Source organism: Canis lupus, chromosome 31 (genome assembly GCF_003254725.2).
Source record: "Canis lupus dingo isolate Sandy chromosome 31, ASM325472v2, whole genome shotgun sequence".
Lineage (NCBI taxonomy): Eukaryota > Metazoa > Chordata > Mammalia > Carnivora > Canidae > Canis > Canis lupus.
The window spans coordinates 9799588-9822708 of record NC_064273.1 but is presented as its reverse complement, the minus strand read 5'-3'; the positions used below and the strand labels follow the sequence as shown (position 1 = coordinate 9822708).

The window sequence follows — 23121 nt, the reverse complement described above, 5'->3', positions numbered from 1 at the left end:
TTGGTTATAATAAAGTATGAATCTGTCTTGATTATAGTGCACCACACTCTGTTTTGGGTGAGAAAGTAGAACATCCAGAGTTGTTTCGGTCTCCAGGAATGTGCTTGCTGTACTTCCTCCTTAAAGGCCAAGTCCACTATGTTTGGGTAACAGGACAGGGCAAGGAGTTAATACTTCATTCTCTATCTTCCATAATGGGAGTCAGGGGCAAGCGTTTCCTGAATGTAATAACTCCACCACAGGAAAAAAGAAACAGAAGGCAGTGGGAGAAGGGACAGAAAGAAAATGTCCTGTACCTGGAGCCAAGATTCTTACTGCTTCACTGATCACAGAAAGCACAACGGAGAGGGAGTTCCATGAAGTGAAATGAATAAAAGTTTCCTTAACTGCTGGACCCCACATAAATACTACGGCTGAAAGGAAATCATGGCTTTATGTTTTCTGTGTTTTATGTCCTTGGAGGTTTTTACTGAAACTCCCAAACCAGATCGTTTTGAAAACAATAAAACCTGGCAGCCTCACCACCTTGCTCGACCACACAGCTTTTCGAGAATTGGCCACTTAAAAGTGGGACCTGATGTTTTGCTTTTGTTGCAGAAGCTTAAGGAAAATGCTGCTGTAGAATGACGGGAATATCAGAGATAATGCTTAAAAATAATGAAAACACTTTCTTAGATGACTTCAACAGCTGGGATGTATTTAAAAAGAAATTAAACATATACTTCAGACTTTAAGAGATAAAAGGGGAGTATCATACATTCATTTTTTATCTGAGTGGAACAAATTAACAGGTGCCATATGTCCCAAGGAAGAAATTTTGTGATTACTTATTTTGCTTTCCATATATATTACACATTCTTTTCCTCTGAGGAATGTAGGTGGAATCACTGCATATTCAATGTTTTAGTGAAAGAAGGACTTCTAAAGATCAGACGTGTTTTTCTACATTTAAGCAGAGGTCAATATCTGGATTGATTTGTCCAAAGACACTTATAGCTGAAGATTTTATTTAACAGATATTTAGACTGATTGCACTTAATAGGAAGAGTTCCTGGATTAAATATTGGCTGAAAAAGTGGGGGACAGCCAGTTTTTGTATCTCATAAAAATGGTAATGCAACAATTAGCAGGGTCATATTATGAAGCACAGACTTTACTCTAGCTTAATGGATCTAAGGATAAGCATTTATCAGCAAGGAAGGATTTAGCATAAAACGACATGTAAATGAATTGATGACTGATCATAAATTAATTTTAGTGCTGAAGATGTAATAGAGACACAGCAAGATGCCACTTTATCATGGTATTTTACTGCTCAGTAACGTTTGAGCAACAACTTAATGTCCTATATGTGGTTCTTCTTTAATAGCTTGAATAAATTTGAGATTTTTTTGGCCTTTCAGCAACTTTAAACCTGAGAAATTTCCAAAGATTGAAAATGTAAACAAAAATAAATTTGGCTATGTGACATAAATTCATTTTTCATTAAATGTTTAAATATGTATTGATTATGTTTGGGGTTATAACATGTCAAATTGGTATGAATTGCTTCTAATTTGTAAAGAATCTCTACCTGAACTCATTCACTTTGTATTCATTTTAATTTTTATGCTTCCATTTACATTTATGAAAGAAAACCAGTTATCCCAAAACTTGCTTACTCTCTAATTCATGAATCAATGTGTTTCTTTTCTTCTTATCATTGTCTTCTTTTTTTGTAATGGCTTGTATAATTGTTCAGATCATTCTTGATGCTTAAATCTAAAGAAAGAGCAAAAATGATAGACACAGAGAGGTGAAATCAGTGATTGCTAAACAAATTTAACAATTTTACAATGTGGAAAAAATTTGATATATTTATGTACTTTTTTTTCTTCATGGTGTATTGCAAATCTTCTTTTAAACTATCCCCTGCAAATGCAACCATTCCATATATCATGCTAAATAGAGATGAGGGGCTATCAAAGATGAAGACTGAGGGACAAAGAGGAAAGAAAATTTATTGCCTTCTTTTTGCTTCCTTCTTGCCCTTCATTTTGAAAGTGAAATCAACCATACTAACCTGAGGGCACTTGCCCTTCTGTAGCTTGGGGTAATGAGGCCTCCTGTTGCCCATCATGGCCTAATTTGTATAGCACATGTCTCTTCAACTTTGAAGTCATCTATCTATAGTATCTTAGCTCTTACATAGAGTAGTAAAGAAAACAAAACTGATGTTCTTTCTATATTGACCAAAACCCACTTTAGCCATATCTTTCATGTTACTCTCTCTTTCCTTGGAAAGGAAGATGGAGACTCCAAAGAAAACTTCATGAATAACTAAGCTTTCTGCGGGCACAGCAAGGAGCATTAACAATCTAGATAAACTTAGAGCAAAGACACAAAGGCAGGAAAGTAGCTGATGTGACCCAATTATTTCTTGGCTGGTTATAGTGCAGAAAGGAGAATTAAACAAGAATGGGCTACGTACATTAGAATAGGTGGTTGAGTGTGGATGGAGAACTCAGAGAAATAGGCAAACTGCCACTCTATATAATATCATTATCTTAATTTGAATAAGATATTGACAGGTATCAGTATTATGTATCAAGGTATAGCTAAGATATAATATAATATAATATTAATTAACTTTTCAGTTTTCCCTTTTGGGTAATAACTCACTTCTTTTCCTGTTGTCAAGTTATCAACAAGAGTTGACTGACATTATATTCCTCATTTAATACATTTTCTACAAGTTCTTATAAGTACATTTTTTTTTTCTGTAAGTAAAATAAGTTCATTGCCAGGAAACGACACATGGAATATAATCATATATAGAATTTACGCTGAATAATAAGGATGTTGAAGACATTTAATTCAATATGCCTAATGTTTGCTCAATTTCTACTGGGCAAAGCCCCTATAGAAGAAATATGAAAATGAATTAGAGTCCCTAATTTCCAGAGTTCCACTGTCTAGAAGAAGAAACATTTATATACAACAAACTGCAGTTTGTAGAGACCTGATATGCTGCTGTACACATATTATTTGAAAAACACAAGAAGTAGAGAAATTGATTCTACCTAAGACAGTTAAAGGTGAGGTGGAATCAAGGTGATACAAGGGATATTGATTTGGACTTTAAAGTTTGATAGTGATCAATACAGTTAGTGACAATCCAGAGGTGTGTCAAAGGAACCAGAAGTAATGCTATGCCTGTAAGGTCAGGCAGTGGGACTATACAAGGTATGAGAGAGTATAGCGCTAGAAGGGTAGGCTGGGCTAGATAGTGAAGCATCTCAAATTCTTAACTTGGTATCTGGATGTGGCATTGGCAAATTAGGTAAGGTTTTGAATGGAAGAACAAAATTACATGCTAAATGAGAAAAATAATTCAAATGACAATGAGGGAGATAGAAGGAACAAGAAGGAAATCAGGAGGTGCCTAAGAATGAAATTGGAGATGTAGAAAAGGAGATGTTTGTTTGGAGATTGAGTTTCACAGATTTATTTGCAGATGCTCAGCAGACATTTAGAAATACAGAAAACGGTACAAGGAAGGGATCAGGATTGAGCTTTCACGTATTTCAAAACTATCATCAGTTCTAGGGTTTCATATTCTCTGGTGATCACTGACTGAATCACTTGGATTTTTTTTTTCTTATCTACTATAGCATTATATTACAAAACCCTTGTATCATTTCTCCTTTCATTTTGGGCTGTTGATCCTTGACTTGTGATTATTAACTCAGAAGTGGTTCTCTGAGGAGGCTCTGTTGCACGTGTTATCTGGGTTTCCTTGCAGTGGCCTGTGTCAGGGGAATTTGTTTGGAAAGTAAAAAGTGTATCTCTGTGCTTTTGGCAAACAGAATCAAAACTCTATCTTTCTCTGCTATACTTACCACCCTTTTAACTTCTCAAATTCTTCTAACCCCTTTGTTTCTGTTTTCTCTTTCCTGAAAGTGCATGAACCCCTGTGATTGCATCCTGGCACTTCGACTAAAAGTACAAATGCTTCATCACAGCAACCCTCCCAACTATACTGTTGTCTCTTAAACACTGGAGAAAACCTGGAGGGAATCTATGGCACTCTGTTTTAATAATCACTCTTTTGTGAATATGTAATTGGTCCAGTAATTGGTCGATGTAGAAAGAGTAAATTCACTTCTTATAAAGTCTTTTTTTTTTTTTTTGCCTCTCTCTCTCTTTTTTTTTAAGATTTTATTTATTTATTCATGAGAGACACACAGAGAGAGGCAGAGACATACGGAGAGGGAGAAGCAGGCTTCCCATGGTGATCCCAATGTGGGATTCAATCCCAGAACCCCGGGATCACGACCTGAGCTGAAAGCAGACGCTCAACCACTGAGCCACCCAGGCATCCCTACCCTGCCTCTCTTTTAAAAAAAGTTAGGTGAAGCAACATTTGGTGCTTTATTGTATCATAAATTAATGCTATATAACTTAAATATTGTAATATTAATTGTAGTAATAGATTAAGGTTTCTGTGTGCCCTGGTTTAAGAAAAAAAAATAGAATTGTAAATGACTTTCTGAAAAACTAAGAATAAAAGTTATTTCTTAATAATCTTCATATTTTGAAACTCTTGACACATGAAAGTGCAGTTCTTTTCCTCTATTGCCATGGTTTCTACAAAAGTAGAAAAATCCTTATTAATTCCAGTTATATTCTTCATAATCGTTAATTTTCTAAAACAAACATTAGTGGTAAAGAGAAAACTGAAGTTCTTAAAATAATTAAAAAGCAACGAAAGCATCTTGAGCTTTGAAATTAAGATTTTTAAAGATATGTTTTTCCCTTTGTTCTATATGCTCTGACACTATACAATTTCTTTTTGTTTATAATGTTTGTTGTTATATTTCCTGATTATTTAAATTTGTATTTTAAAATCTTGATATGGTTCTAGCACTTCCACAGTCAGCAAGTGTATATTCCATGGTAGTTATCATTGGAGTCTGCATAAATTCAAAATATATATTTCTACTCTTCCTTCCTCTGAGTTCTTGATAAATTTACTTTACATACTCTATAATTTATTTCAATAAAAGCGTTCTTCTCTGAATTGTAGGACTTAAAATATATACTCAATTCTCTTTGGGGAAATGACCATGTAGTTAATTTAAACAATGTAAGAAAGAAATCATACGAACCGTGTTTTGTTTATGTGTTGCACACAGAGACAGGTTTTAAGTGAGATCCATTCTTCTGCACTAGAAATGGTTAAGACATGGCTGATGCTTGCCCATGGCTACAGAGATCATGATGAAACATCCAGTAGGAGGAGTGAGGAATTGAGGCAGCTCCCTGTCCCTTTAGTAGAGTGTGTGCAAGCAGATGGGCTATCCAATATATACAACTCACTAGACGACTACATTTGTTTTTAGGTTCAATGGTAAATGGCTGGGGCTCTGCATCTGATGAGGATCGTAACTTTTCTAGTCATAGATCTAGTGTAGGTAGCTCCTCAGATGGCTCCATCTTTGCCAGCGGCAGCTTTGCACAAGCAGTGGTGGCAGCAGCAGATAAAGCTGGTTTTAGGCTGGATGGAACCAGCCTTACAAGAACAGGTTGGTAGACTCTGAGTCAACACTATTTGCATGAGAGAATCTTGTCCTTTAAACCCTGAGCTATTTTTCTCCTGTTCTTTCTCCTCAGTGAGTCTGACTGCAGGGGTTTCTTTAATATGCATGACCACAGTTTGGAACCTGGATTACCAGAACTCTCTTCTGATGCTCCTTTTGCAGAGCTGAGAATAGGCTTCTACTCACCACCTTCCATCCTGTCTTTCCCTTTCCCTTCATGGCTCTGCTGATTAATTGGAATATGCTTCCTTTTTATATTACAACCAAGCTGCAACTGAGATTGCCATTAAATTTTCAATAACTCACACTTTGCAAAATTCTCACACAATCAATAATGTGCTCAGTAATTAAAATTATTCAGCTTTTATCTCCATTACTTTCCTTTGCCCCGTTTCTTTCTGTAAATGCATTTTCTGGGAAGGCTTTCTCAGCATGGGGTGAATGGGTCTAAGGCTGTCAGTCTAACACTTCAAATGGCTGATGGTCTTATTAATTGTTTGGCTGTTAAAATTTTAACCCAATAATTTATTATTTATTTTAAAGGATGCTAATTAAAAATAAGCCCACTGCATTTGCAACTTGAATAAAATGCTGACTGCAAGTGTATTTCTCCTTAGCATAATCTAATTTGGGCTTCTGAGAATAATTCAGTACCAATTATATAATTTTTCATGTATCTGATTCTGTCCCCAAAATAAATGTGAGATCCATTCTAATAATAGATCAGTAATTTGTAAGTTGTTTTACTGAAACAAAATAATTGGGCAAGATCCATGCTATTACATGACTGTACTTTTTAAATGCACATATAAGAAGGTTCTAGGAATTGAATTAAGCCAAGCTACCTTACAAAACAAACTAATGAAGCCTTAAACACAGTTTTGGAATCGTAATAGTATTCTAATAGTAAAGTGAAGAAAAACGGTTTTGACCCTTCACTAAACTCTCAGGTTATAAAAAGGAGCCCTGGAAATTTTCTTTGAATTATACCATCAGTATTTCTTTTGAGTATGCGGCAGGAATCTCCAAACGATAGAAAAAATTCCAAGCATTGCAGAGGTTTATTTTTCATATAGCATCCGAACTAAAATATGTTGTAATATAATGGTTATTTGAATTTTCTTGCTTTATAAGACGTAAGTCAAAAACTTTATGTTGCCTGAGTGCTTTTTGTGGCATAGCTATAAGCACAGCAGTGAGAAAGTGCAAGAAAACTAATAAATTAGAAGGCATAAGTGCATTTCTTGCATGTATGCTAATAGCTAATAAAGCATTAAGCAATATCATGTCACATTGACTTAAGGAAATGTAACTACATACAATAATTTTGTGTGAAATGAAAACATGCACAAGAGAATAAATACATACACATAAAACAGCACTCACTTGCCGTAATAAAGATTATATTAAAATCATAAGATGTTGAACATTTATTAGCTACCCTTTTCACAAAATAAATTTCCCTGCATATGTACTAAACCTCAAGAAAAGGACGTAACACAATTTCATTTTTTCAATGAGAATTTGGAGTCTGCTCAGATACAATAATATCCATCAGAAAATACCTATTGCACTTTGGATATGCAAGGTGATTTTAACCTGCTATCTATCCTGTTCTGTAGACTAATGTTATTGAGTTTCTGTAAAAGAGGTAAAATTCATCACATATTTGTATGAGTGGTAAGGTCAGTTTTAATATAAGTCTCTGAGCAGACCTTTCATGTAAATTTTCAAATGCAATTACTTCAGGACCTTTTTCTGTGCTCAAAGAGAGTTTGTAAGATTCCAAGGATAAAATTTGATTAAGCAAATAAGCCAAGTACATAATTCGTTTCAGAAATAACTTCTTTAATTTTAAGAAGTAAGAGCAGCCTGAATTTGCATATATCCATAAAAATATCACTAAGATCATCAAGGCTAAATAAAAATATAATCAAGTAATATCAAGTTTTTGGTTAGTGGATTTGTTCTGTAATACATTTGTTTGAATTTTTTCAGTGTGTTGGTTACAGAAAGTTGGATAAAATAAATTCAACAAGGAATATTTTCTTATGGAGATGTGCCAGTATTTGACATCTTCAAATTGCACCTCTAGGCAAGTTTATAGGTTAGCCTAAGTAAGAGCAGAAATACAAAACAGGCAGCATCACTGCCTTATAACATTCTCTATACCCCATTCCCTTTGTTTTCTTTTTAGGCAAAGCTTTTACCTCCTCTCAAAGACCTCGACCAACCAGCCCATTTTCTACTGACAGTAATACCAGTGCAGCCCTGAGTCAAAATCAGAGGCCTCGGCCCACTAAAAAACACAAGGGAGGGCGAATGGATCAACAACCAGCATTGCCTCATCGAAGGGAAGGAATGACAGATGGTAGGTTTGTTTTCTTCTCTCATCTCCTCACTGAAGAGATGTGCTCTGTGCAAATCATTAACTCAGATTAAAGTAGCTATGGTAGATTAGGCCTTTCCTCATCATATAACAGGCAGAAAACCTAGCAATATGCTCTTGTTTAAATAAAACATCCTCTTCTATATTACCAAGCCCCAAGAAATGTGTGCCATACCACTTATCAATATTGATCTTGCTGCCATTCTAGCATTTTCCATTAATGCTTTTTAAAAAAACATTCCCGTTTGAGGTTAGGAAAGAAAATATAGGTAGCACGTGCACTTGCTATGAATTTCTGATATTAAATTTGAGACATATCTGACATCAAATTAAGATAACTTAGATGGTATTTCACTTTTGAAAAAGACCATGAAGTGATTTGTAATTTAGCTTTTTTTTTTTTTCTTTTTTTTAGTTTCATGAATTTTAGGGCTAAAAGCATACTACAGATCATCTAGTAGATGGGTCAACAAACTTTTCTGTAAAAGTCCAGATAGTAAATATTTTTTACTTTACCTGGCCATATGGTCTCTGTGTGAGTAATGATTATAGGGGGAAAAAAAAGAAAAGAAAAGAAAAATAAGAATGGGTGTGACTGATTTCCAATAAAACTTTAATGATAAACAGGTGAATTTGGCCCATGGACCATAGTTTGCTGATCTATTTCAATTCTTTTATTTATGTATAGCATTCAGTCTTTGAGTATTTGCTTAAACACTGCTGGTTTCAGGAAGTACAATATTACTAGGAGATCTCCTTGTTCAATAAAGAGTATCTTATCTTTATAAAGCAGGATCTATTTCACATATGTTCAACTTAATTCTCACACATTTAAAAATAGAAATATAAATATTTAACCCAAAATTTTATTCTAAGGAATAGTTACGATGATTTATGTCAAGAGGCTAGTATAATGCTGACCCAAAGGTACATTTCTTCCCCCTTCTCAACACTATCCCTTACGGGTACACAAACTTTATCCTGAGGTAGTTCTGTTAAACACCAAAGGATGAACCTAGCCCAGCTGCACATTGGAACTATCTAGGGAGCTCTTAAATTATACCCTGGAGATTGTGATTTAATTTTTCTGGGTAAAAACCAATTATGGATATTTTTAAAGCTCCACAGATGAATCTAATGTGCAGTCAGCATTGAGAATCTATGATGGAGTCTTTAGCATTCATGTCAGTGTCTTAGACTTATCATTATAGGACAGAATGAGGCTTAGCTGGGAAAGAGGTACTTGTTCTTTATTGTTTTGGGAGGAAGGGTCTGTATCTGGCAGCCATCTTTGTGCTTTCTTTTGTCGTTTTGTAATGGAGGGAAGACTTTAAAAGTCAAACATAACTTGTTCTAAAGCTTTCAGGTTTACTTATCTTTCTGGTTACTTTGTTTTCTTGGGAAGTGTTTCTATGGAATATGCACTCTAGATTTTAATTACTTTATAAACGAATATCCTGTGGTGAACAAAGATGCTCACCACTGCCTTTCTGCCTCAGATGATCTAAAGATTAGTTGAGTACTTAAAACAGTAAATAGTGTTGATCTTATTCTTTCTAGATAAAAACGACCACCTTCATTTATATGGTAGTTATAAATCTCAGAATTAATAATTTTGTATAGTTTTCCTGCTATGAAAGGAAAAAGAGAACTTTTTTTTCTGAAGCACTGGAAGATTATTTACAGAATATATGGAAGATAAAAAATATAAACCAACAAAATATAGTTCTCCATTTCTTCCTAAAATACTTTTCTTGTGAATCTTTTTCAGAAAGTCTGGTTAAAGCAAGCTACCATCTAGTTTAAAACATGATCAATATATTGCTTATTTTCCTAAATAACAAATAAGTCCCTAACTTTTACATTTTCCAGCATTTCAAAAGGGGGTATGGATTATGTGTAGTTAGTAGATATATTTTGGAAGTAGTGATACTGCAAGGGAAATATCAGCTCCCATGTCTTCCTAAGTTTATGATCCAATGATATTCTAGTTATGATATGGGGACATTTACTATGAATAGCACTCTAAAGATTATCCTTAAGGATGTTATTTTTTATAGTAAATGTATGATTTAGTATATAGTAAATATAGATTCACATGGCATGAATCCATGCATTTGTAATAATTTTATAATATCCATATGTAAAATTAAACTGTTCTTTTAGAAAAGGTTGCTGTTTGGTAACACCTACTGTATAGACATTTTTAAACTAGAACTTTTGCTTTATACATCTTAAAATTATTTTTGGTGAGTAAATAAATCAGAATAATTATTATTAGCTGCTATACCAAACAACTTCTCTCAGTGACTTAGTACACCAAATTTGTTTCTCAGGGTCACACTAATTTATAAAGGTCAGGTGGCTCTCCTCTAAGTACTAATGTAAGGATATAGGCTTTTTCAATATTGGGATACTGTTATTTTTAAAGTGAGACATTTATGGCTTCTGAGTGAAAGGGAAGACAAAATCGGGATGATCACTTGGAAGGTTCTCTGGTCAGGCCTGCAAGTGGAACATATCACTTCTCGTTTCATTGACAAGAGCACTGGCATATGACAGCAGACTAATGACTGGAGTGGGAAGGTAATATTTTCTTGTGTCTAGTAAGAGGAATTGGGAATGGTGTAAAACACCAGTTTCTGTCTCAAAGGTGATGCAAAAACCAACACACACACATCGAGGAATAAAGACTCTCCTAAGCAGGCATTACTCAATGCAACTCTTCTGTTCCATTTGCATAAGATAAAGAATACTTTTTAAGACTAATTGACAAATGCTGCAGAATGAAGGCAGAGAAAGTAATTTTCTATCCATCAACCTTTTTTCCCTAGATCATCTCCTTCTGGTCTACTCTCCCCTCATTCCTAATGTCCTAGTTAGAGAAGAGACTCCTCTGCCACAAACTAGCTTGGCCACAAACTAGCTCTGCCACAAAATAGCTTGGACCATTAAGCAAATTTCTTTATTCATTAATCTATTCATTCAAATATTTAATAAGCATGTACCAAATGATAGGCAATGGAAACCAAATGGGCAAAATTCCCTTTTTCGCTCCCTTTTTTGCTCCCTCCTGGAGCTTACATTCTATTAAGGGAAGATAAAACCAACATACATATATAAATGAAAATAAAAGTAAGATGGTGCTAAGTGTCATGGAGAAAAAAAATAGGAAGGAATTTGAGAAATACCAAAATGGGGGGAGGTCTTTTATAAGGAGAGTCTGTCTCAGGGAAGGCTTGACCAAGAAGATGAGAGTAGAGAAGACTAGAAGATTAAAAGGGAAAGAGCAATGCTGATACTGAGGAAAGGTCATTCCAGGACATGAGAACACCAAATGGAAGCCTGAAGCTTATTTACTAAAAAATAAAAGAAGCAGTGTGACTGAACTAGAGAGAGCAACAAAACAAATATGAAGTTAGACAAATAAGTGAGAGCCAGCGATTGTAGGGCCTTAAGCTTCTATGAGGACATTGGCTCTTACTTTGAATAGGAAACCACTGAAGGGGTGCGTGTGTGCACACACACGTGCGTGTATTTAAGGCAGAGGAGTATCATGATCTTACTTATGCTTGTCTCTTTAAAAAAAGCCACTCTAGCTGTTATGTCAAGATAGACTAACTGTGCTTCTGTGTGGAAGCACGGAAACCTCATAAGAAGTTGTAGAAATAATATAGGGAATAGATGTTAGAGGTTCCTGTCAAGGTTGAATCCATGGAAACAATGAGAAAGATTGAATTCTGGCTATAGCTTGGCAGAGCCCACAGGATTTGTTAATGAAATTAATACAGGCTATGAAGCGAGGAAGTCAAAAATTACTCCAAAGTTTTCATCAACTTGTAGAATGCAATCACTACTAACTGAGATGATGAGCCCTACAGAAGAAGCATATTTTGTAGGGGAAGGTCCAGGACTCGGTTTTGATATTCATATATGCAAACATCTAATGTGAACTCCTCAGTATGGATTTAGTCACATAAGTCTGGAGTTCATGGAAGGAGAAATCCCAGCCAGAGGTATTTGAGTTTTTGCCTTCTTTTTTTTTTTTTTAACCTGAAAAAGAGGATAATAATGGCACATATTTCATTGGACTGTTGTGTGCCTGGCAATAGCAAATCCTCAGTAGGCCAATAAGAGACTCTTTAGTGAATCAATTTAGTTGAAATGAATCAACATGGAAATGAATAATAAATTTAAGTAAACATATTTGATTACATACTTTTATTTTTTTTCCACAGTCATTCTTAATCCCATCTTTTTTCCAGTTTGTTTATTTCATTGTGCATGCCATGTCCTTTCTTCTTAGACTACACAAACTCCAAGTATATTACTTAATTATATAGCCATATAATTTCAGGTTAAATTGAATAGTAATCAGAATTTTAGCTAGCATAAGCAGATGCCATTTTGGCCATTTAAAAATGAAGCTGCTTTGATGGAGAATAAAAACCAATGACCAGATATGTTATTTTCAAAGCAAATATAATAATTCTCCCCCTTCCCACTACTGACAGTCTTAAGTCTAAACACTCAAATGAAATAATTACTTTACATTTATAATAATACATACTGAAGGAAGTCAATATTGAATATAAAGGAAACACTAAACTCATTGGTGGATTATGCTACAAACAGATATCATAATATTGGATTAGCTTTTCATTTTTGAAGAAATGTTCCAAATGCAACTTTATTCTCCCAGATGAAAACGCTGTTCCCTTCGATAATTAGTAATTCATAATCTAACAAGAGGACATACATAAGAACTGGGAATGCTGCTTCAACATGGGAACTCCCAAAGCAGATGCAGAGGAGAGTATTATTGTCAATTCAATGAAGGACGATATCATTTTTCTCATTAAGAGAGTAGAAAGCTTCTTAACAAAGTCTTTAAAAAGAATAACCTAGTCTTCCTTAAGGAAGCTATCTTTTTTTCACAAGAAATTTATGCTTTTTCCTTTTAAAATTCACCAACAGTATTCTTAAAAATAAGGGCACACATACAACAACAGCATGGGAGACAATAGACTAATATTATATCCAATAGACCCTATTAATAATGTTAATATGTATTGCATATGACATTTGATTTTATAAACAAATAATATAATCATTGATATTCTAAAGGTGAACAGAGGTCACAGTACTATGCCAGAAAAATTAGAAGATAATAATCCAAAAGAATATTTAGAATATTGAGGAGATTTCAAAATCCTCAACAAAGTAATTTTATGACTAGTATAATGGTATAAATCATATAATAGAACTCATATAATACTTAAAGATGAAAGAAGAGACTAAGATCACAGTTGAACACAATCAAAATATAATGGTGTCATGATGCAAACAGCTAATGAAAGGAAAATGAAAAGTTGGCTAAGCATCCAAACTTTTGATTTTTCTCGTATCTTATATTTAATTTCAAGAGCTTTTTGGCAAAGTTATCGATTCTACTACATCTCAGATTTTTGTGATGCATTGTCTAGTCTAGCAACAAGAAGCATATTCTATCTGTACTGTGAACATTGGTTATTACTTATTAAAATTAATACATTGGAAGATTATAATGTATTAGTTGTAACTCATTAGCTAACTCATGAAACGAAGAGCCAGAATTGGTTGTCAGGCAGAATGTTAATTGTGTTTAATAAATGTTAGCTTAACCCTTTGACTGTTGCTAAATGTACCACATACATGAGTAAAGGCAGTCATATGTTGCATATGATACGGCATATAGTTCTTAATTTCCCGAGGGCAACATTTCCTATGGAGATTGGCAGGACTGCTTTTACTCTTCCCAGGGCCTTTTTATTAACACAGCTGCTAGAACATCTAGTCATTTTGTGTCATGATAATTCTACTTTGGGGAGGTAGGGTTGAAAATGGATAAAATATGGAGAAAATATAAATTGCCTTTTATACCTTGAACATTAGCCTCAATGTGCAACTGAAAACACTTTCCACATATAATAGTTGAAATCAGTCGATTTTATTTCAAAGACACTGTGATCAAAAGATAGCAAAGAGATCAATAATATGCATTTTAGATAGAAATAACTGAACTTTGCCCCCCGTTTCCCCAGATTTCTTTTGCATGAGTGAGACCTTTAGGAGGGCAAGGGTTTTTTTCTTCATCTTGAATTAAAACCTGTATTTTTCATTAAATTTTAGTCCATTCTAAACATTATTCACAATTTTTAGATCTTCCACCACCACCAGATCCCCCTCCAGGTCAGGGTTTAAGGCAGCAAATAGGCCCGAGCCAGCATGCTGGTAACATGGAAAACTCAACAGAGAGAAAAGGAAGCTCTCTGGAGACACCACAAGCATCCAACTTAGAAGACACAAAGAGCTCATTGGATTGTCCAGCTAGAACGTCCCTAGAGTGGCAGCGACAAACCCAAGAATGGATAAACTCCACAGAACGCCAAGAAGATATACGGAAAGCCCTACACAAACAAAGTGTTGGACCAGGTGTGTTCTACACAGTCCCAAGAAAGTGTGGACTTTTACCTTTTTTTTTTCCCCTACCAGGTATTTTAGAAATGGCAGTTGTTTAAAAGCATCTGGAAAAAAAGTTTGCCTTGAATCCCTGAAAAGTTGGGATTTCTCAGCAGAGCTCACCAACACACATCTTAAGGCTGATTCCCATGGGGATTTCCCCCTAACCTTTACATATGGGTCTTTGAGCTCAAGAGCTCACCACGCTTCTCTTGTATTGTTCAGGAGACAGTTTGATTTTTTGCCATTTAACGTTTATGTGAAATGCTTTTAAGACCTCTAAATTTCATCTTAATGTCAATTTAATCTCTACTTTCAACCAGTTTCATTTTGACTGACGTAACTAGTCTTTTGAAAGAAGAACTCACTTCAGTCAAATCGTTGAATTCATTGAAATAACAAAATTGCATGTAAATGCACACAAATATCTCAGGATAGAAAAGGTTAAACTGGGCCTGCACTTTCTCCAACTGGTTAAACTTAGTTGATTTTTAACACTTCATTGGGAAATATTCTTGTTTATAAATCAAGCTTCCTGAGCACTGTCACAAAATAAATTTCATCATTTGTGGTTGGATTTTCTTTGGAAGGGGTAGTGGCTGTTGGGGCCTATTGCAGAAATACATTTTCTGGAACATTTCTTCTCATATCAGGATTAATTTTCGTTGAGTATTATTAGAACATGCACACTAACACTCACACAGCAACATTTGAGTCTCTTTACACATTGATTTTTTTTTAAGATTTATTTATTTATTTATGACAGACATAGACATAGAGAGAGAGAGAGAGAGAGAGGCAGAGACACAGGAGGAGGGAGAAGCAGGCTCCATGCAGGGAGCCCGATGCGGGACTCGATCCTGGGACTCCAGGTTTGCGCCCTGGGCCAAAGGCAGGCGCTAAACCGCTGAGCCACCCAGGGATCCCCTACACATTGATTTTTTAATTTGGACTCAATCTTTTGTAGTTGTGTCCTCTACCCATGCATTTTCAATAATTATATGGTGTCACAACTTGGTGCTCAAGGTTTTAGAAAATGTAATATATTGAAGAGCCAAAATATGTCAAGTGTCTAATTTCTAGATGTAGTGAAGCATTTAGGAAGTTTACATTATTCAGGCTGTGAGAGAAAAATCACATGATCCTTGAGATTTCATAAAGACCATCTAAGGAGAGAAATAGTCATCACAGTAATAATAGCCCATACTCAGAAAGAAAGAAAAAAACTGAGGAAGTAGAGAAAAAGTAGAAGAAAGAAGGAAGGAAAAGAAAAAAAAAGTTTCAAAATATTAGGTATTTAATAATACACACCGTGTTATTTGCAGAGAGTTGATACATAAAAATATGCATTTTCATTGATTATTATTTATTTATGAAATTGTGTATTTCTCTTTTGCTTTTAAGGAAATGCACAATCTAAAATAATGTGTTCCTATCCCCAGGAATAACAAAAATTTAAGAAGCTTATTTTAACTAATACATAGTTTTTTTTAATCTAAATTGATTGAGAGAATGTTGCTAGAATTTAAAGTGAAACAAAAACCATGTTTCTCCAATCTTAATTGAAAAATTAAATCGGAGCTTTACTGAACTCCAGCAATGATGCTCAGAAATGCTTTGGTTAAATAATTGGTTCATTGTATGCAGATCTCTTTTATTAATGAATTTAAATTTTGCAAATGATACATAACATTTGTACTTTTGTCCTCAAATTTATTTATTTAAGATTTTATTTATTTATTCATTTATTTATTTATCTGAGAGAGAGCATGAACAGGGGGAGGTGCAGACGAAGAGGGAGAAGCAGACTTCCCACTGATCAGGGAGCCCCACACAGGGCTCGATTCCAGGACCCCAGGATCATGACCAGAGCTGAAGGCAGACCTTTAACCTACTGAGCCACCCAGGCACTTCTATCCCAAAATTTCTTTTAATTTAATCTTGTTTCAGTTCCTATTATAGGAAATGTCTGCACATGGAAATTCTTTTAATATCCGAGTCTTATGAAACCTCTTATTTTTAATCTTACTAAAGTGTGAAATGGTAAAGTAGCCCATCTTGAACTTAATATTTAAAGTTGTTTGTTTTGCCTCCATGTTGCTGTTCAGCTTAGCACTTTGTATATCTTTTGCAGAGGAAACATTGGTGCCATACAGCAAGCCCAGTTTCCCATCTCCGGGAGGTCACAGCTCATCAGGAACAGCATCTTCTAAAGGATCCACTGGACCTAGGAAAGCCGAGGCGTTGAGGGGAAGTCACCAACGCAATGCCAGTGACCTTCTTGACATAGGATATATGGGCTCAAATAGTCAAGGACAGTTTACAGGTGAATTATGTAAGTGCTTTAGGATAGGACATTTAAAAGGTTTTGGTGATTCAGAATGAATGCTGGGTTAATAATGTAGGAGAGGAAAAAGTTTTCTTGACCCTCTTAGGGTCCCTGGTTAGGTCTCAAAATTAAACTGATAAAGACAGATTAACAGGAGAAAAGCCTACAAATGTTATTGAATTTTTACATGTCTATGGAGGACATGTAAGACCCAAAGAAGTGACCAGAGCAGAAAGCTTTTATATCTTTTTAGGCAAAGAAATAATAAATTTGTGAAGATTTTATGAGACAGAAGGGTTTGGGTAGAAGTAGCCAATGGTTAAAGAAGTAACTAGGAAGATAAGAGTTAGTTTAACAAGGTTTGTTTGCACAGATTTCTTGGCCCCATAACTCCCTGTCTCTGGCAATAAGAATGTCTTCCTTCCTCTGGTAGAAGGAGGATAACTTTCATGTGAGATTTTTATGACCTATTTCAGAGAAGAAAAGGAGGGGGGAGGAAGGAGATCAGAGTGACCTTCCTGCTTCTATTGTTTCTCCGACTTTCAGCTTTAGATATTCAGTGTGCCCAGATGTCATATTTTGGGATAGCATGTACTGAACCTCATTAATAATATTGGTACAATAAACAAATTTCAGAATAGTAGCAGAAACCTTGCTTTGCTATGATAAAAGAATCAATTATGATTTTGAGCAGGTTCAGTCATAATGTAGACCATTGTTATTTACAGCCATCCGTTAAATGAATATTTCTTCTATTTCAAGTCTGATTTACACTGTATGAAAATAGTCTATATTTAGGCAATTAATCTTAATATTTTTAAGTTAATTAAATATACTCTGTAATTTTCTTTGCCTTTTAAAGAACCTCAGGAATTCCTCAATCCCTAGTTGCTCATGTATTTATTTATTTTTAATTTAGGCAGTCAACCTCATAAAGTTAATCTTTCATTTTACTTAACTTGAAATACTTTGATTGTAGTTACATATTCAATAAATAAATCTCTTTTTGAATAAAGAGGGCAACCTTGATAGTATAACTTAATCTATAAAAAATAAAATACCAGGTAATAAAGATAGCATGTCATAGTATGTCATAGTAAGAAGCATTGAATTCCTTGTATTTTTTTAATGAAACTTACCAATTCTGTTATCCAATGTCAGAATTATATTTTCAGCTACTTATTTGAATTCAAGTTAAAAGCACTGCTAAAGAAACAGCCCTGGGTTCCAGTCTTCTCAACCCAGGGCAAGTAAACTACCTTCCCAATCTAATTCCTTATCTAAAAAATTGCATTACTATTACACTTACATCACAGACTAGGGGATGCCATGAAATAAGGAAAAGTAAAAGTACTTTCAAACTGTAAAGTCTTTATTGACTAGATTTAGCATTCTTGTTGTCTATTACTAATCTGATTATTATTAAGATATGTTTATAAAGATATGTTTATAATATTTAATTTGATTCATGACTATTTGGATTTTTCTTTGATTTTTATTTTAGAGTAATTATAAACTCACAGGAAGTGCAGAGATAGCCCTACATGGATTTTAAACATCCAAATTTTACAATGTTTCTTTCTTTCCTTTCCCATAACTACATTTTCTAACTTTACACACTCACAAAATCTATCTGATGATGTTATCTTCATTTATTATGTTTGCTTTGCTTTTTGTTATGCTGGTTTGGATAAAAGACTACTTAATTTCAATGCAAACTTATTTCTGATTTTTTTCAATCTCTTTGTAGAGTAACTGAGAGGAGACATGCAAAGCTGCTCTGAAGGACCACCAGGTCTGAACTCATGGAAGTGATGACATTAAACAGTGCAATGAACAATTTCTTTATTTATGTACTATTAAAAGAACTGTAAATGCAATGTAAAGACACACAGCCACACATATCCCACAGATATTTTACTTGTGTTCTTCTCTAAGTACACCACCCACCTTAACTCTTTCTTGTCAGGAGTATATAAAAAAGAAAGAAAACAAAACTCGCCCTCCAGGAAGAAAAGGATTTTCCTCTGTATATAATTTCTTTTGTGCATTGCTATGCAAGCTCACTCTTTTTAGCTCTGTTCATACTATTGTCTGTTTTTATTGGTCTGTTGTACTATATGTGAATTAATAGGCTGTGGTGCCATATATTAACTTTTAATTGTGTAACTTTTATGTTTAAATTTTGCACTGCAATTTTATTTGGTGATAAGCACAAATCTCTACTCCTCGTGACATGAAGAACAAGACTGAATGTGAAGGGAGTCTCTGTACTGTAAGCTAGGCTGGATATGCTGGTTGGAACCAATCACGTTGGATGGTTTGCAGTTGGGGTGTAGGAATAGGAAGATGCAAGGAACAGTAGTGTTGGCGAAGTCTTCTTTGAATATCAGGGACTGAGTCAATAAAAAGAAAAGCAGAAAGGTGGCTTTTACTGTTGACAAAAAGCAGGGGTCAAAGAAAGAAATTTAAGTCTTAAGGCTAAATAGGCATTGCAATAAACAGGTAGCAAAGATGTACTAAACTTGCTTTAAAAAAAAAAGGAAATTAAGATTATATGTAGAATCAACTTTATCTGTCATTGTAATTGACCCATCGGAGAATTATAACAAGCAAAAGGAAATTAAGGTGTTTCCAAAGAGCTGTGTTTATATTACAGTTTTTTAAAAAAGCATTTTCTGAATTACCATAATTAATCTCTCCAACTCATTAAGTCAGAATATAATATGAAGTTCCCCAAGGAAACAAACAAAATGAACTGTAGAATATCTAGCAAATAGTTAAAGAGGCAATTTGTTATTAGGACATACTCGGGCTGCTTCCAAATGCAAAAACTCTATTGCAACATCTTGTTTCATCTTTCCAATACATGTACAGTACCCACTAGAGGATAGAGCTGCATCAGTTAAATTTATGACTTTTGAAAATTAATGCAGTCTATAGACAATTTTGTGTTTTATTTGATTAAGAAGTGAAGTTTATGCCACCAAATGTATAACCAAATTGTAAGTGCTTAAAAAGCAGTGCTCAGAGTATGTTCAGTTCACAGTAAGTAGATTTATTGGAATAAACATTTTATGGTACATTCTCAGAAATTGGCTGCCAACTAAAATATGTTTGACCCATTTTGAGTGAGTAAATTGGAAAGAAAATTTAAAAGGACAAAAATGCATGTTTATATACTTTTTAAATAAAACCAAACCTCATTAAGTGGACATTCATAACAGTGTCCTGCCTCATTTGTTTTCACGACTTTGAGAGCAAGAAATTCCTGAAAATCAGTCATGAATGGTCAAAATGAATATGACTTTGAAATGTATGTCAGCCACCGTACATGTACAGTCAATCAATCAAGTAGAAGAGAACTTCCCTGAAATTTCCACCTCTGACATTTTTCCATGTGCTGCCTACACAACTGTAAATTCTATTCTAGTTATACTTTCTCATGTTTTTCCTATGATGTGTTCAGTAGTTGGTACTTTGAAAAATATTCAATGTAATGATTAGAATCAGTTATAAAATATGGGACCCACTTGAATGGCAATGACAATTCATACTCCATGCACGATTGACTTAGTCACCAATTCAATATCATGTTATTATAGCAAAGGGATAGTATATAATTCATGTTTTCTATCTTTTCTGTTCCCTGAGACTGCTTCAACACAGGCAAGAGTGGAGGAGTTTAATGGTCTTTATGAGCCCCAACACCTTCTTGGTGCCATAGAGTTCATTTCTTTGCAGAAGAGAAAACATAGTTGGAGACACACTAATTAAAGGCTTTATCAACTTTCTACCACCAGTGCCTGAATTTTAATGCAGTTTGATTTCTCTGGGTGAGATTTTGGAGGGAAGATAAAAAGTTCCTATGAAGAGCAAATACGTACTCTTCATAACTGCAAGATGTGAGGAATTTAATTTTTATTTATGTAGTTCTCTATTTTGCCTCTTTCTATTTAAAAGCAAACAAAGTTTTATTCATTTGTGTTCCCTCTATATGCTTGTCTGTAACCCACTTTAGATTAAAGCTTTAATTCATTACATTTATTACACATAGATCTTGATCCCTAGTGTGACTAATAAACCAAGACTTCCATGTAGAGTATGTGTATGAAAGTGACTTCTGGAATAATGCAGGACATAGCAGCATACCTTCCTGATCATTTTCAGTGTATAAAACTTAACTGTTTTGGTTAGATTTTGGCAATGCTTATAGTTACTTGAAATGTGCTAAAAGAGCATTCCACATTCCCTGTTAAATCGAGTTTTATATAAATTAGTTAGTAAAATCTTGCACCCAGTGTATCATTCTCACACAGATACAGAGCAAGATACAATGCTGTAGCTATCCAAATGAATTCAGGAATCTTATCAAAAAATCAAAAGCTTTTGTCAACTTTTTTTGTGAAAAGCTTCTAATCAGTACATCAGAATGTCATTAGAAGAATACAAACATGTGTAAGAACTACTGTTTTTTTTTTTCCTTTTGTAAAATGAAGGTGATTAGAAATTCACTGAGCTCACTCTTCTGCAGGTCTAAATAAGATCTGTGTAACTTGTCAGAAGGCAATCTGGATGGGAGAGAATGTAAACTTATCTTGCACTCACAGGCAATGCTACTGTGCAGTCAAGCCCCAGACAACACAGCTCCATTCTCAACATGCAAAGTCTCCACTGGGGAAAAGCCAGTCAGTGCCCCAACTCAGGTATGCCTCAGTGTGTGTAGGCAGAGCAGCCCCACCCCTTCCCAGATCTCTTCCATGTCATATTTAAAGTGGGGTAGTACAAGGGCTTGAAAACAACTGATTCCTTCACAGGAGTTGAACCCAGTTCAAGGGAGCATGTAGGAAAATCAAGACCAACATTTAAGGTGTCATATCAAAGGGAAGTGAAAACATTGCAAGTAGACTTGCTCTAAGTAACAAAACAGATAAAACGGTGTTCTATGTCATAGTTTATTGCTCTGGGTATTTAAACCTATCTTCAATGGGATTGAGGTGGAAAGTTTGTATGATCTTGGATAGAATACCTCCAAATTTCTATTCAACAAATTTATGTAAATTGTCCATCAATAACATAATTATAATAATATCAGTGAGCTCTAAACTGCGGTTTATCTTCGCCACTGGAAAGTGATTGTGTGTCAGTATTAAAGATATGCAGAACCATGACATTCACTAATTTGTACATCTGCTTCTGTACATTGTATTTATAAAGTTACATGACGAGAATTGGTGTAAAGCAATGTCTTTCCACATTATCTTAGAGATGAAGTTACTTTTACTTTGCTTCTCTATAATGTGTACTTCAATTGAAATCCCATACTTTTTTTTCATTGAAATTCAATTTACTAATTTTTCTTATCTCATGATTTTCAAAAGCATTTATTGTGACTTTAAGGTGTTGCAAGATAAGGGATTTTGTGGCCGTGGGTAGACTTTTTATACTTTGTTTTATAGATGGACTTTTTTTTAACTAGTCTGTTTAAGTCACCAAACAGCGTCCAAAATCTTACTGTGTTTCATTTGATGTTGTTAGATCAGAAAAGAAATTGGCATAAAATTGGTTAATAGTATTGTCAAAGAATTGTGTATTGTGTACTCACTGGGAAAAAATAAAATATATTCACATTTCAAATTTGTAAAAAAGCCATTTATGTAAAACAGACTTGCCTGGGGAAAAATCAAAAACAGACCATTCTGTCACTTTTGCAACTCTACATTAATATTTTGTGACCAAATGCATAATCTTATTTTCCCAATTAATAATGGATTGGGCAGCGGTAGATAGAAATTGGCATTGACTTATAGTAGTCACTATACTAACGACACTGATGAAGAATATAAAAAGCATTTGAAATTATAGATTCCACTCTATAAGCCTTACTTTTCATATCTGATCTTCCCCACAACATAAAGACCTTCAGATAGATAGAATACAAACTTCGCATCTACAAAACTACTTTAAAAATTATTCTGGAAGTATAAAGAAGTATGAGAATTGGAAGAAAGTGTGTATTTCTTTTTTTTAAGATTTTATTTATTTATTCATGAGACACACACACACAGAGGGAGAGAGGGAGAGAGAGAGAGAGGCAGAGACACAGGCAGAGAGAGAAACAGGCTCCATGCAGGGAGCCGGACGTGGGACTCAATCCCCGACGTCCAAGTTCACACCCGGTGCTGAAGGCGGTCCTACACTGCCCGGCCACCGGGGCTGCCCGAAAGTATATATTTCTTAATTGCCTTAGGATAACTAATGATAAATTTCTAGGATGACGGATGTTGAAAAGTGATATTAAGGACAGGATAGAAAAGAGG

At 34.6% G+C, this 23121-nt stretch overlaps 1 protein-coding gene across 14 annotated transcripts in view; it reads left to right on the top strand.

Annotated features, from left to right (window-relative positions):
• ROBO2 (roundabout guidance receptor 2) overlaps positions 1 to 22438 on the top strand; it is a 1648622-nt gene extending 1626184 nt beyond the window's left edge. For 5 of the 14 annotated variants that reach the window (XM_049104693.1, XM_025449674.3, XM_049104694.1 and 2 more), the window contains 5 exons: positions 5385 to 5567; positions 7780 to 7953; positions 14173 to 14445; positions 16607 to 16807; positions 18552 to 22438. In XM_049104693.1, coding sequence (XP_048960650.1) covers positions 5385 to 5567; positions 7780 to 7953; positions 14173 to 14445; positions 16607 to 16807; positions 18552 to 18553 — 833 coding nt within the window. In that variant the 3' untranslated portion in view covers positions 18554 to 22438. The remainder of the gene's footprint in view (positions 1 to 5384; positions 5568 to 7779; positions 7954 to 14172; positions 14446 to 16606; positions 16808 to 18551) is intronic. The other 9 variants (XM_049104695.1, XM_049104696.1, XM_025449680.3 and 6 more) reach the window with 5 other exon arrangements.
• The last annotated feature ends 683 nt before the right edge of the window (positions 22439 to 23121 follow it).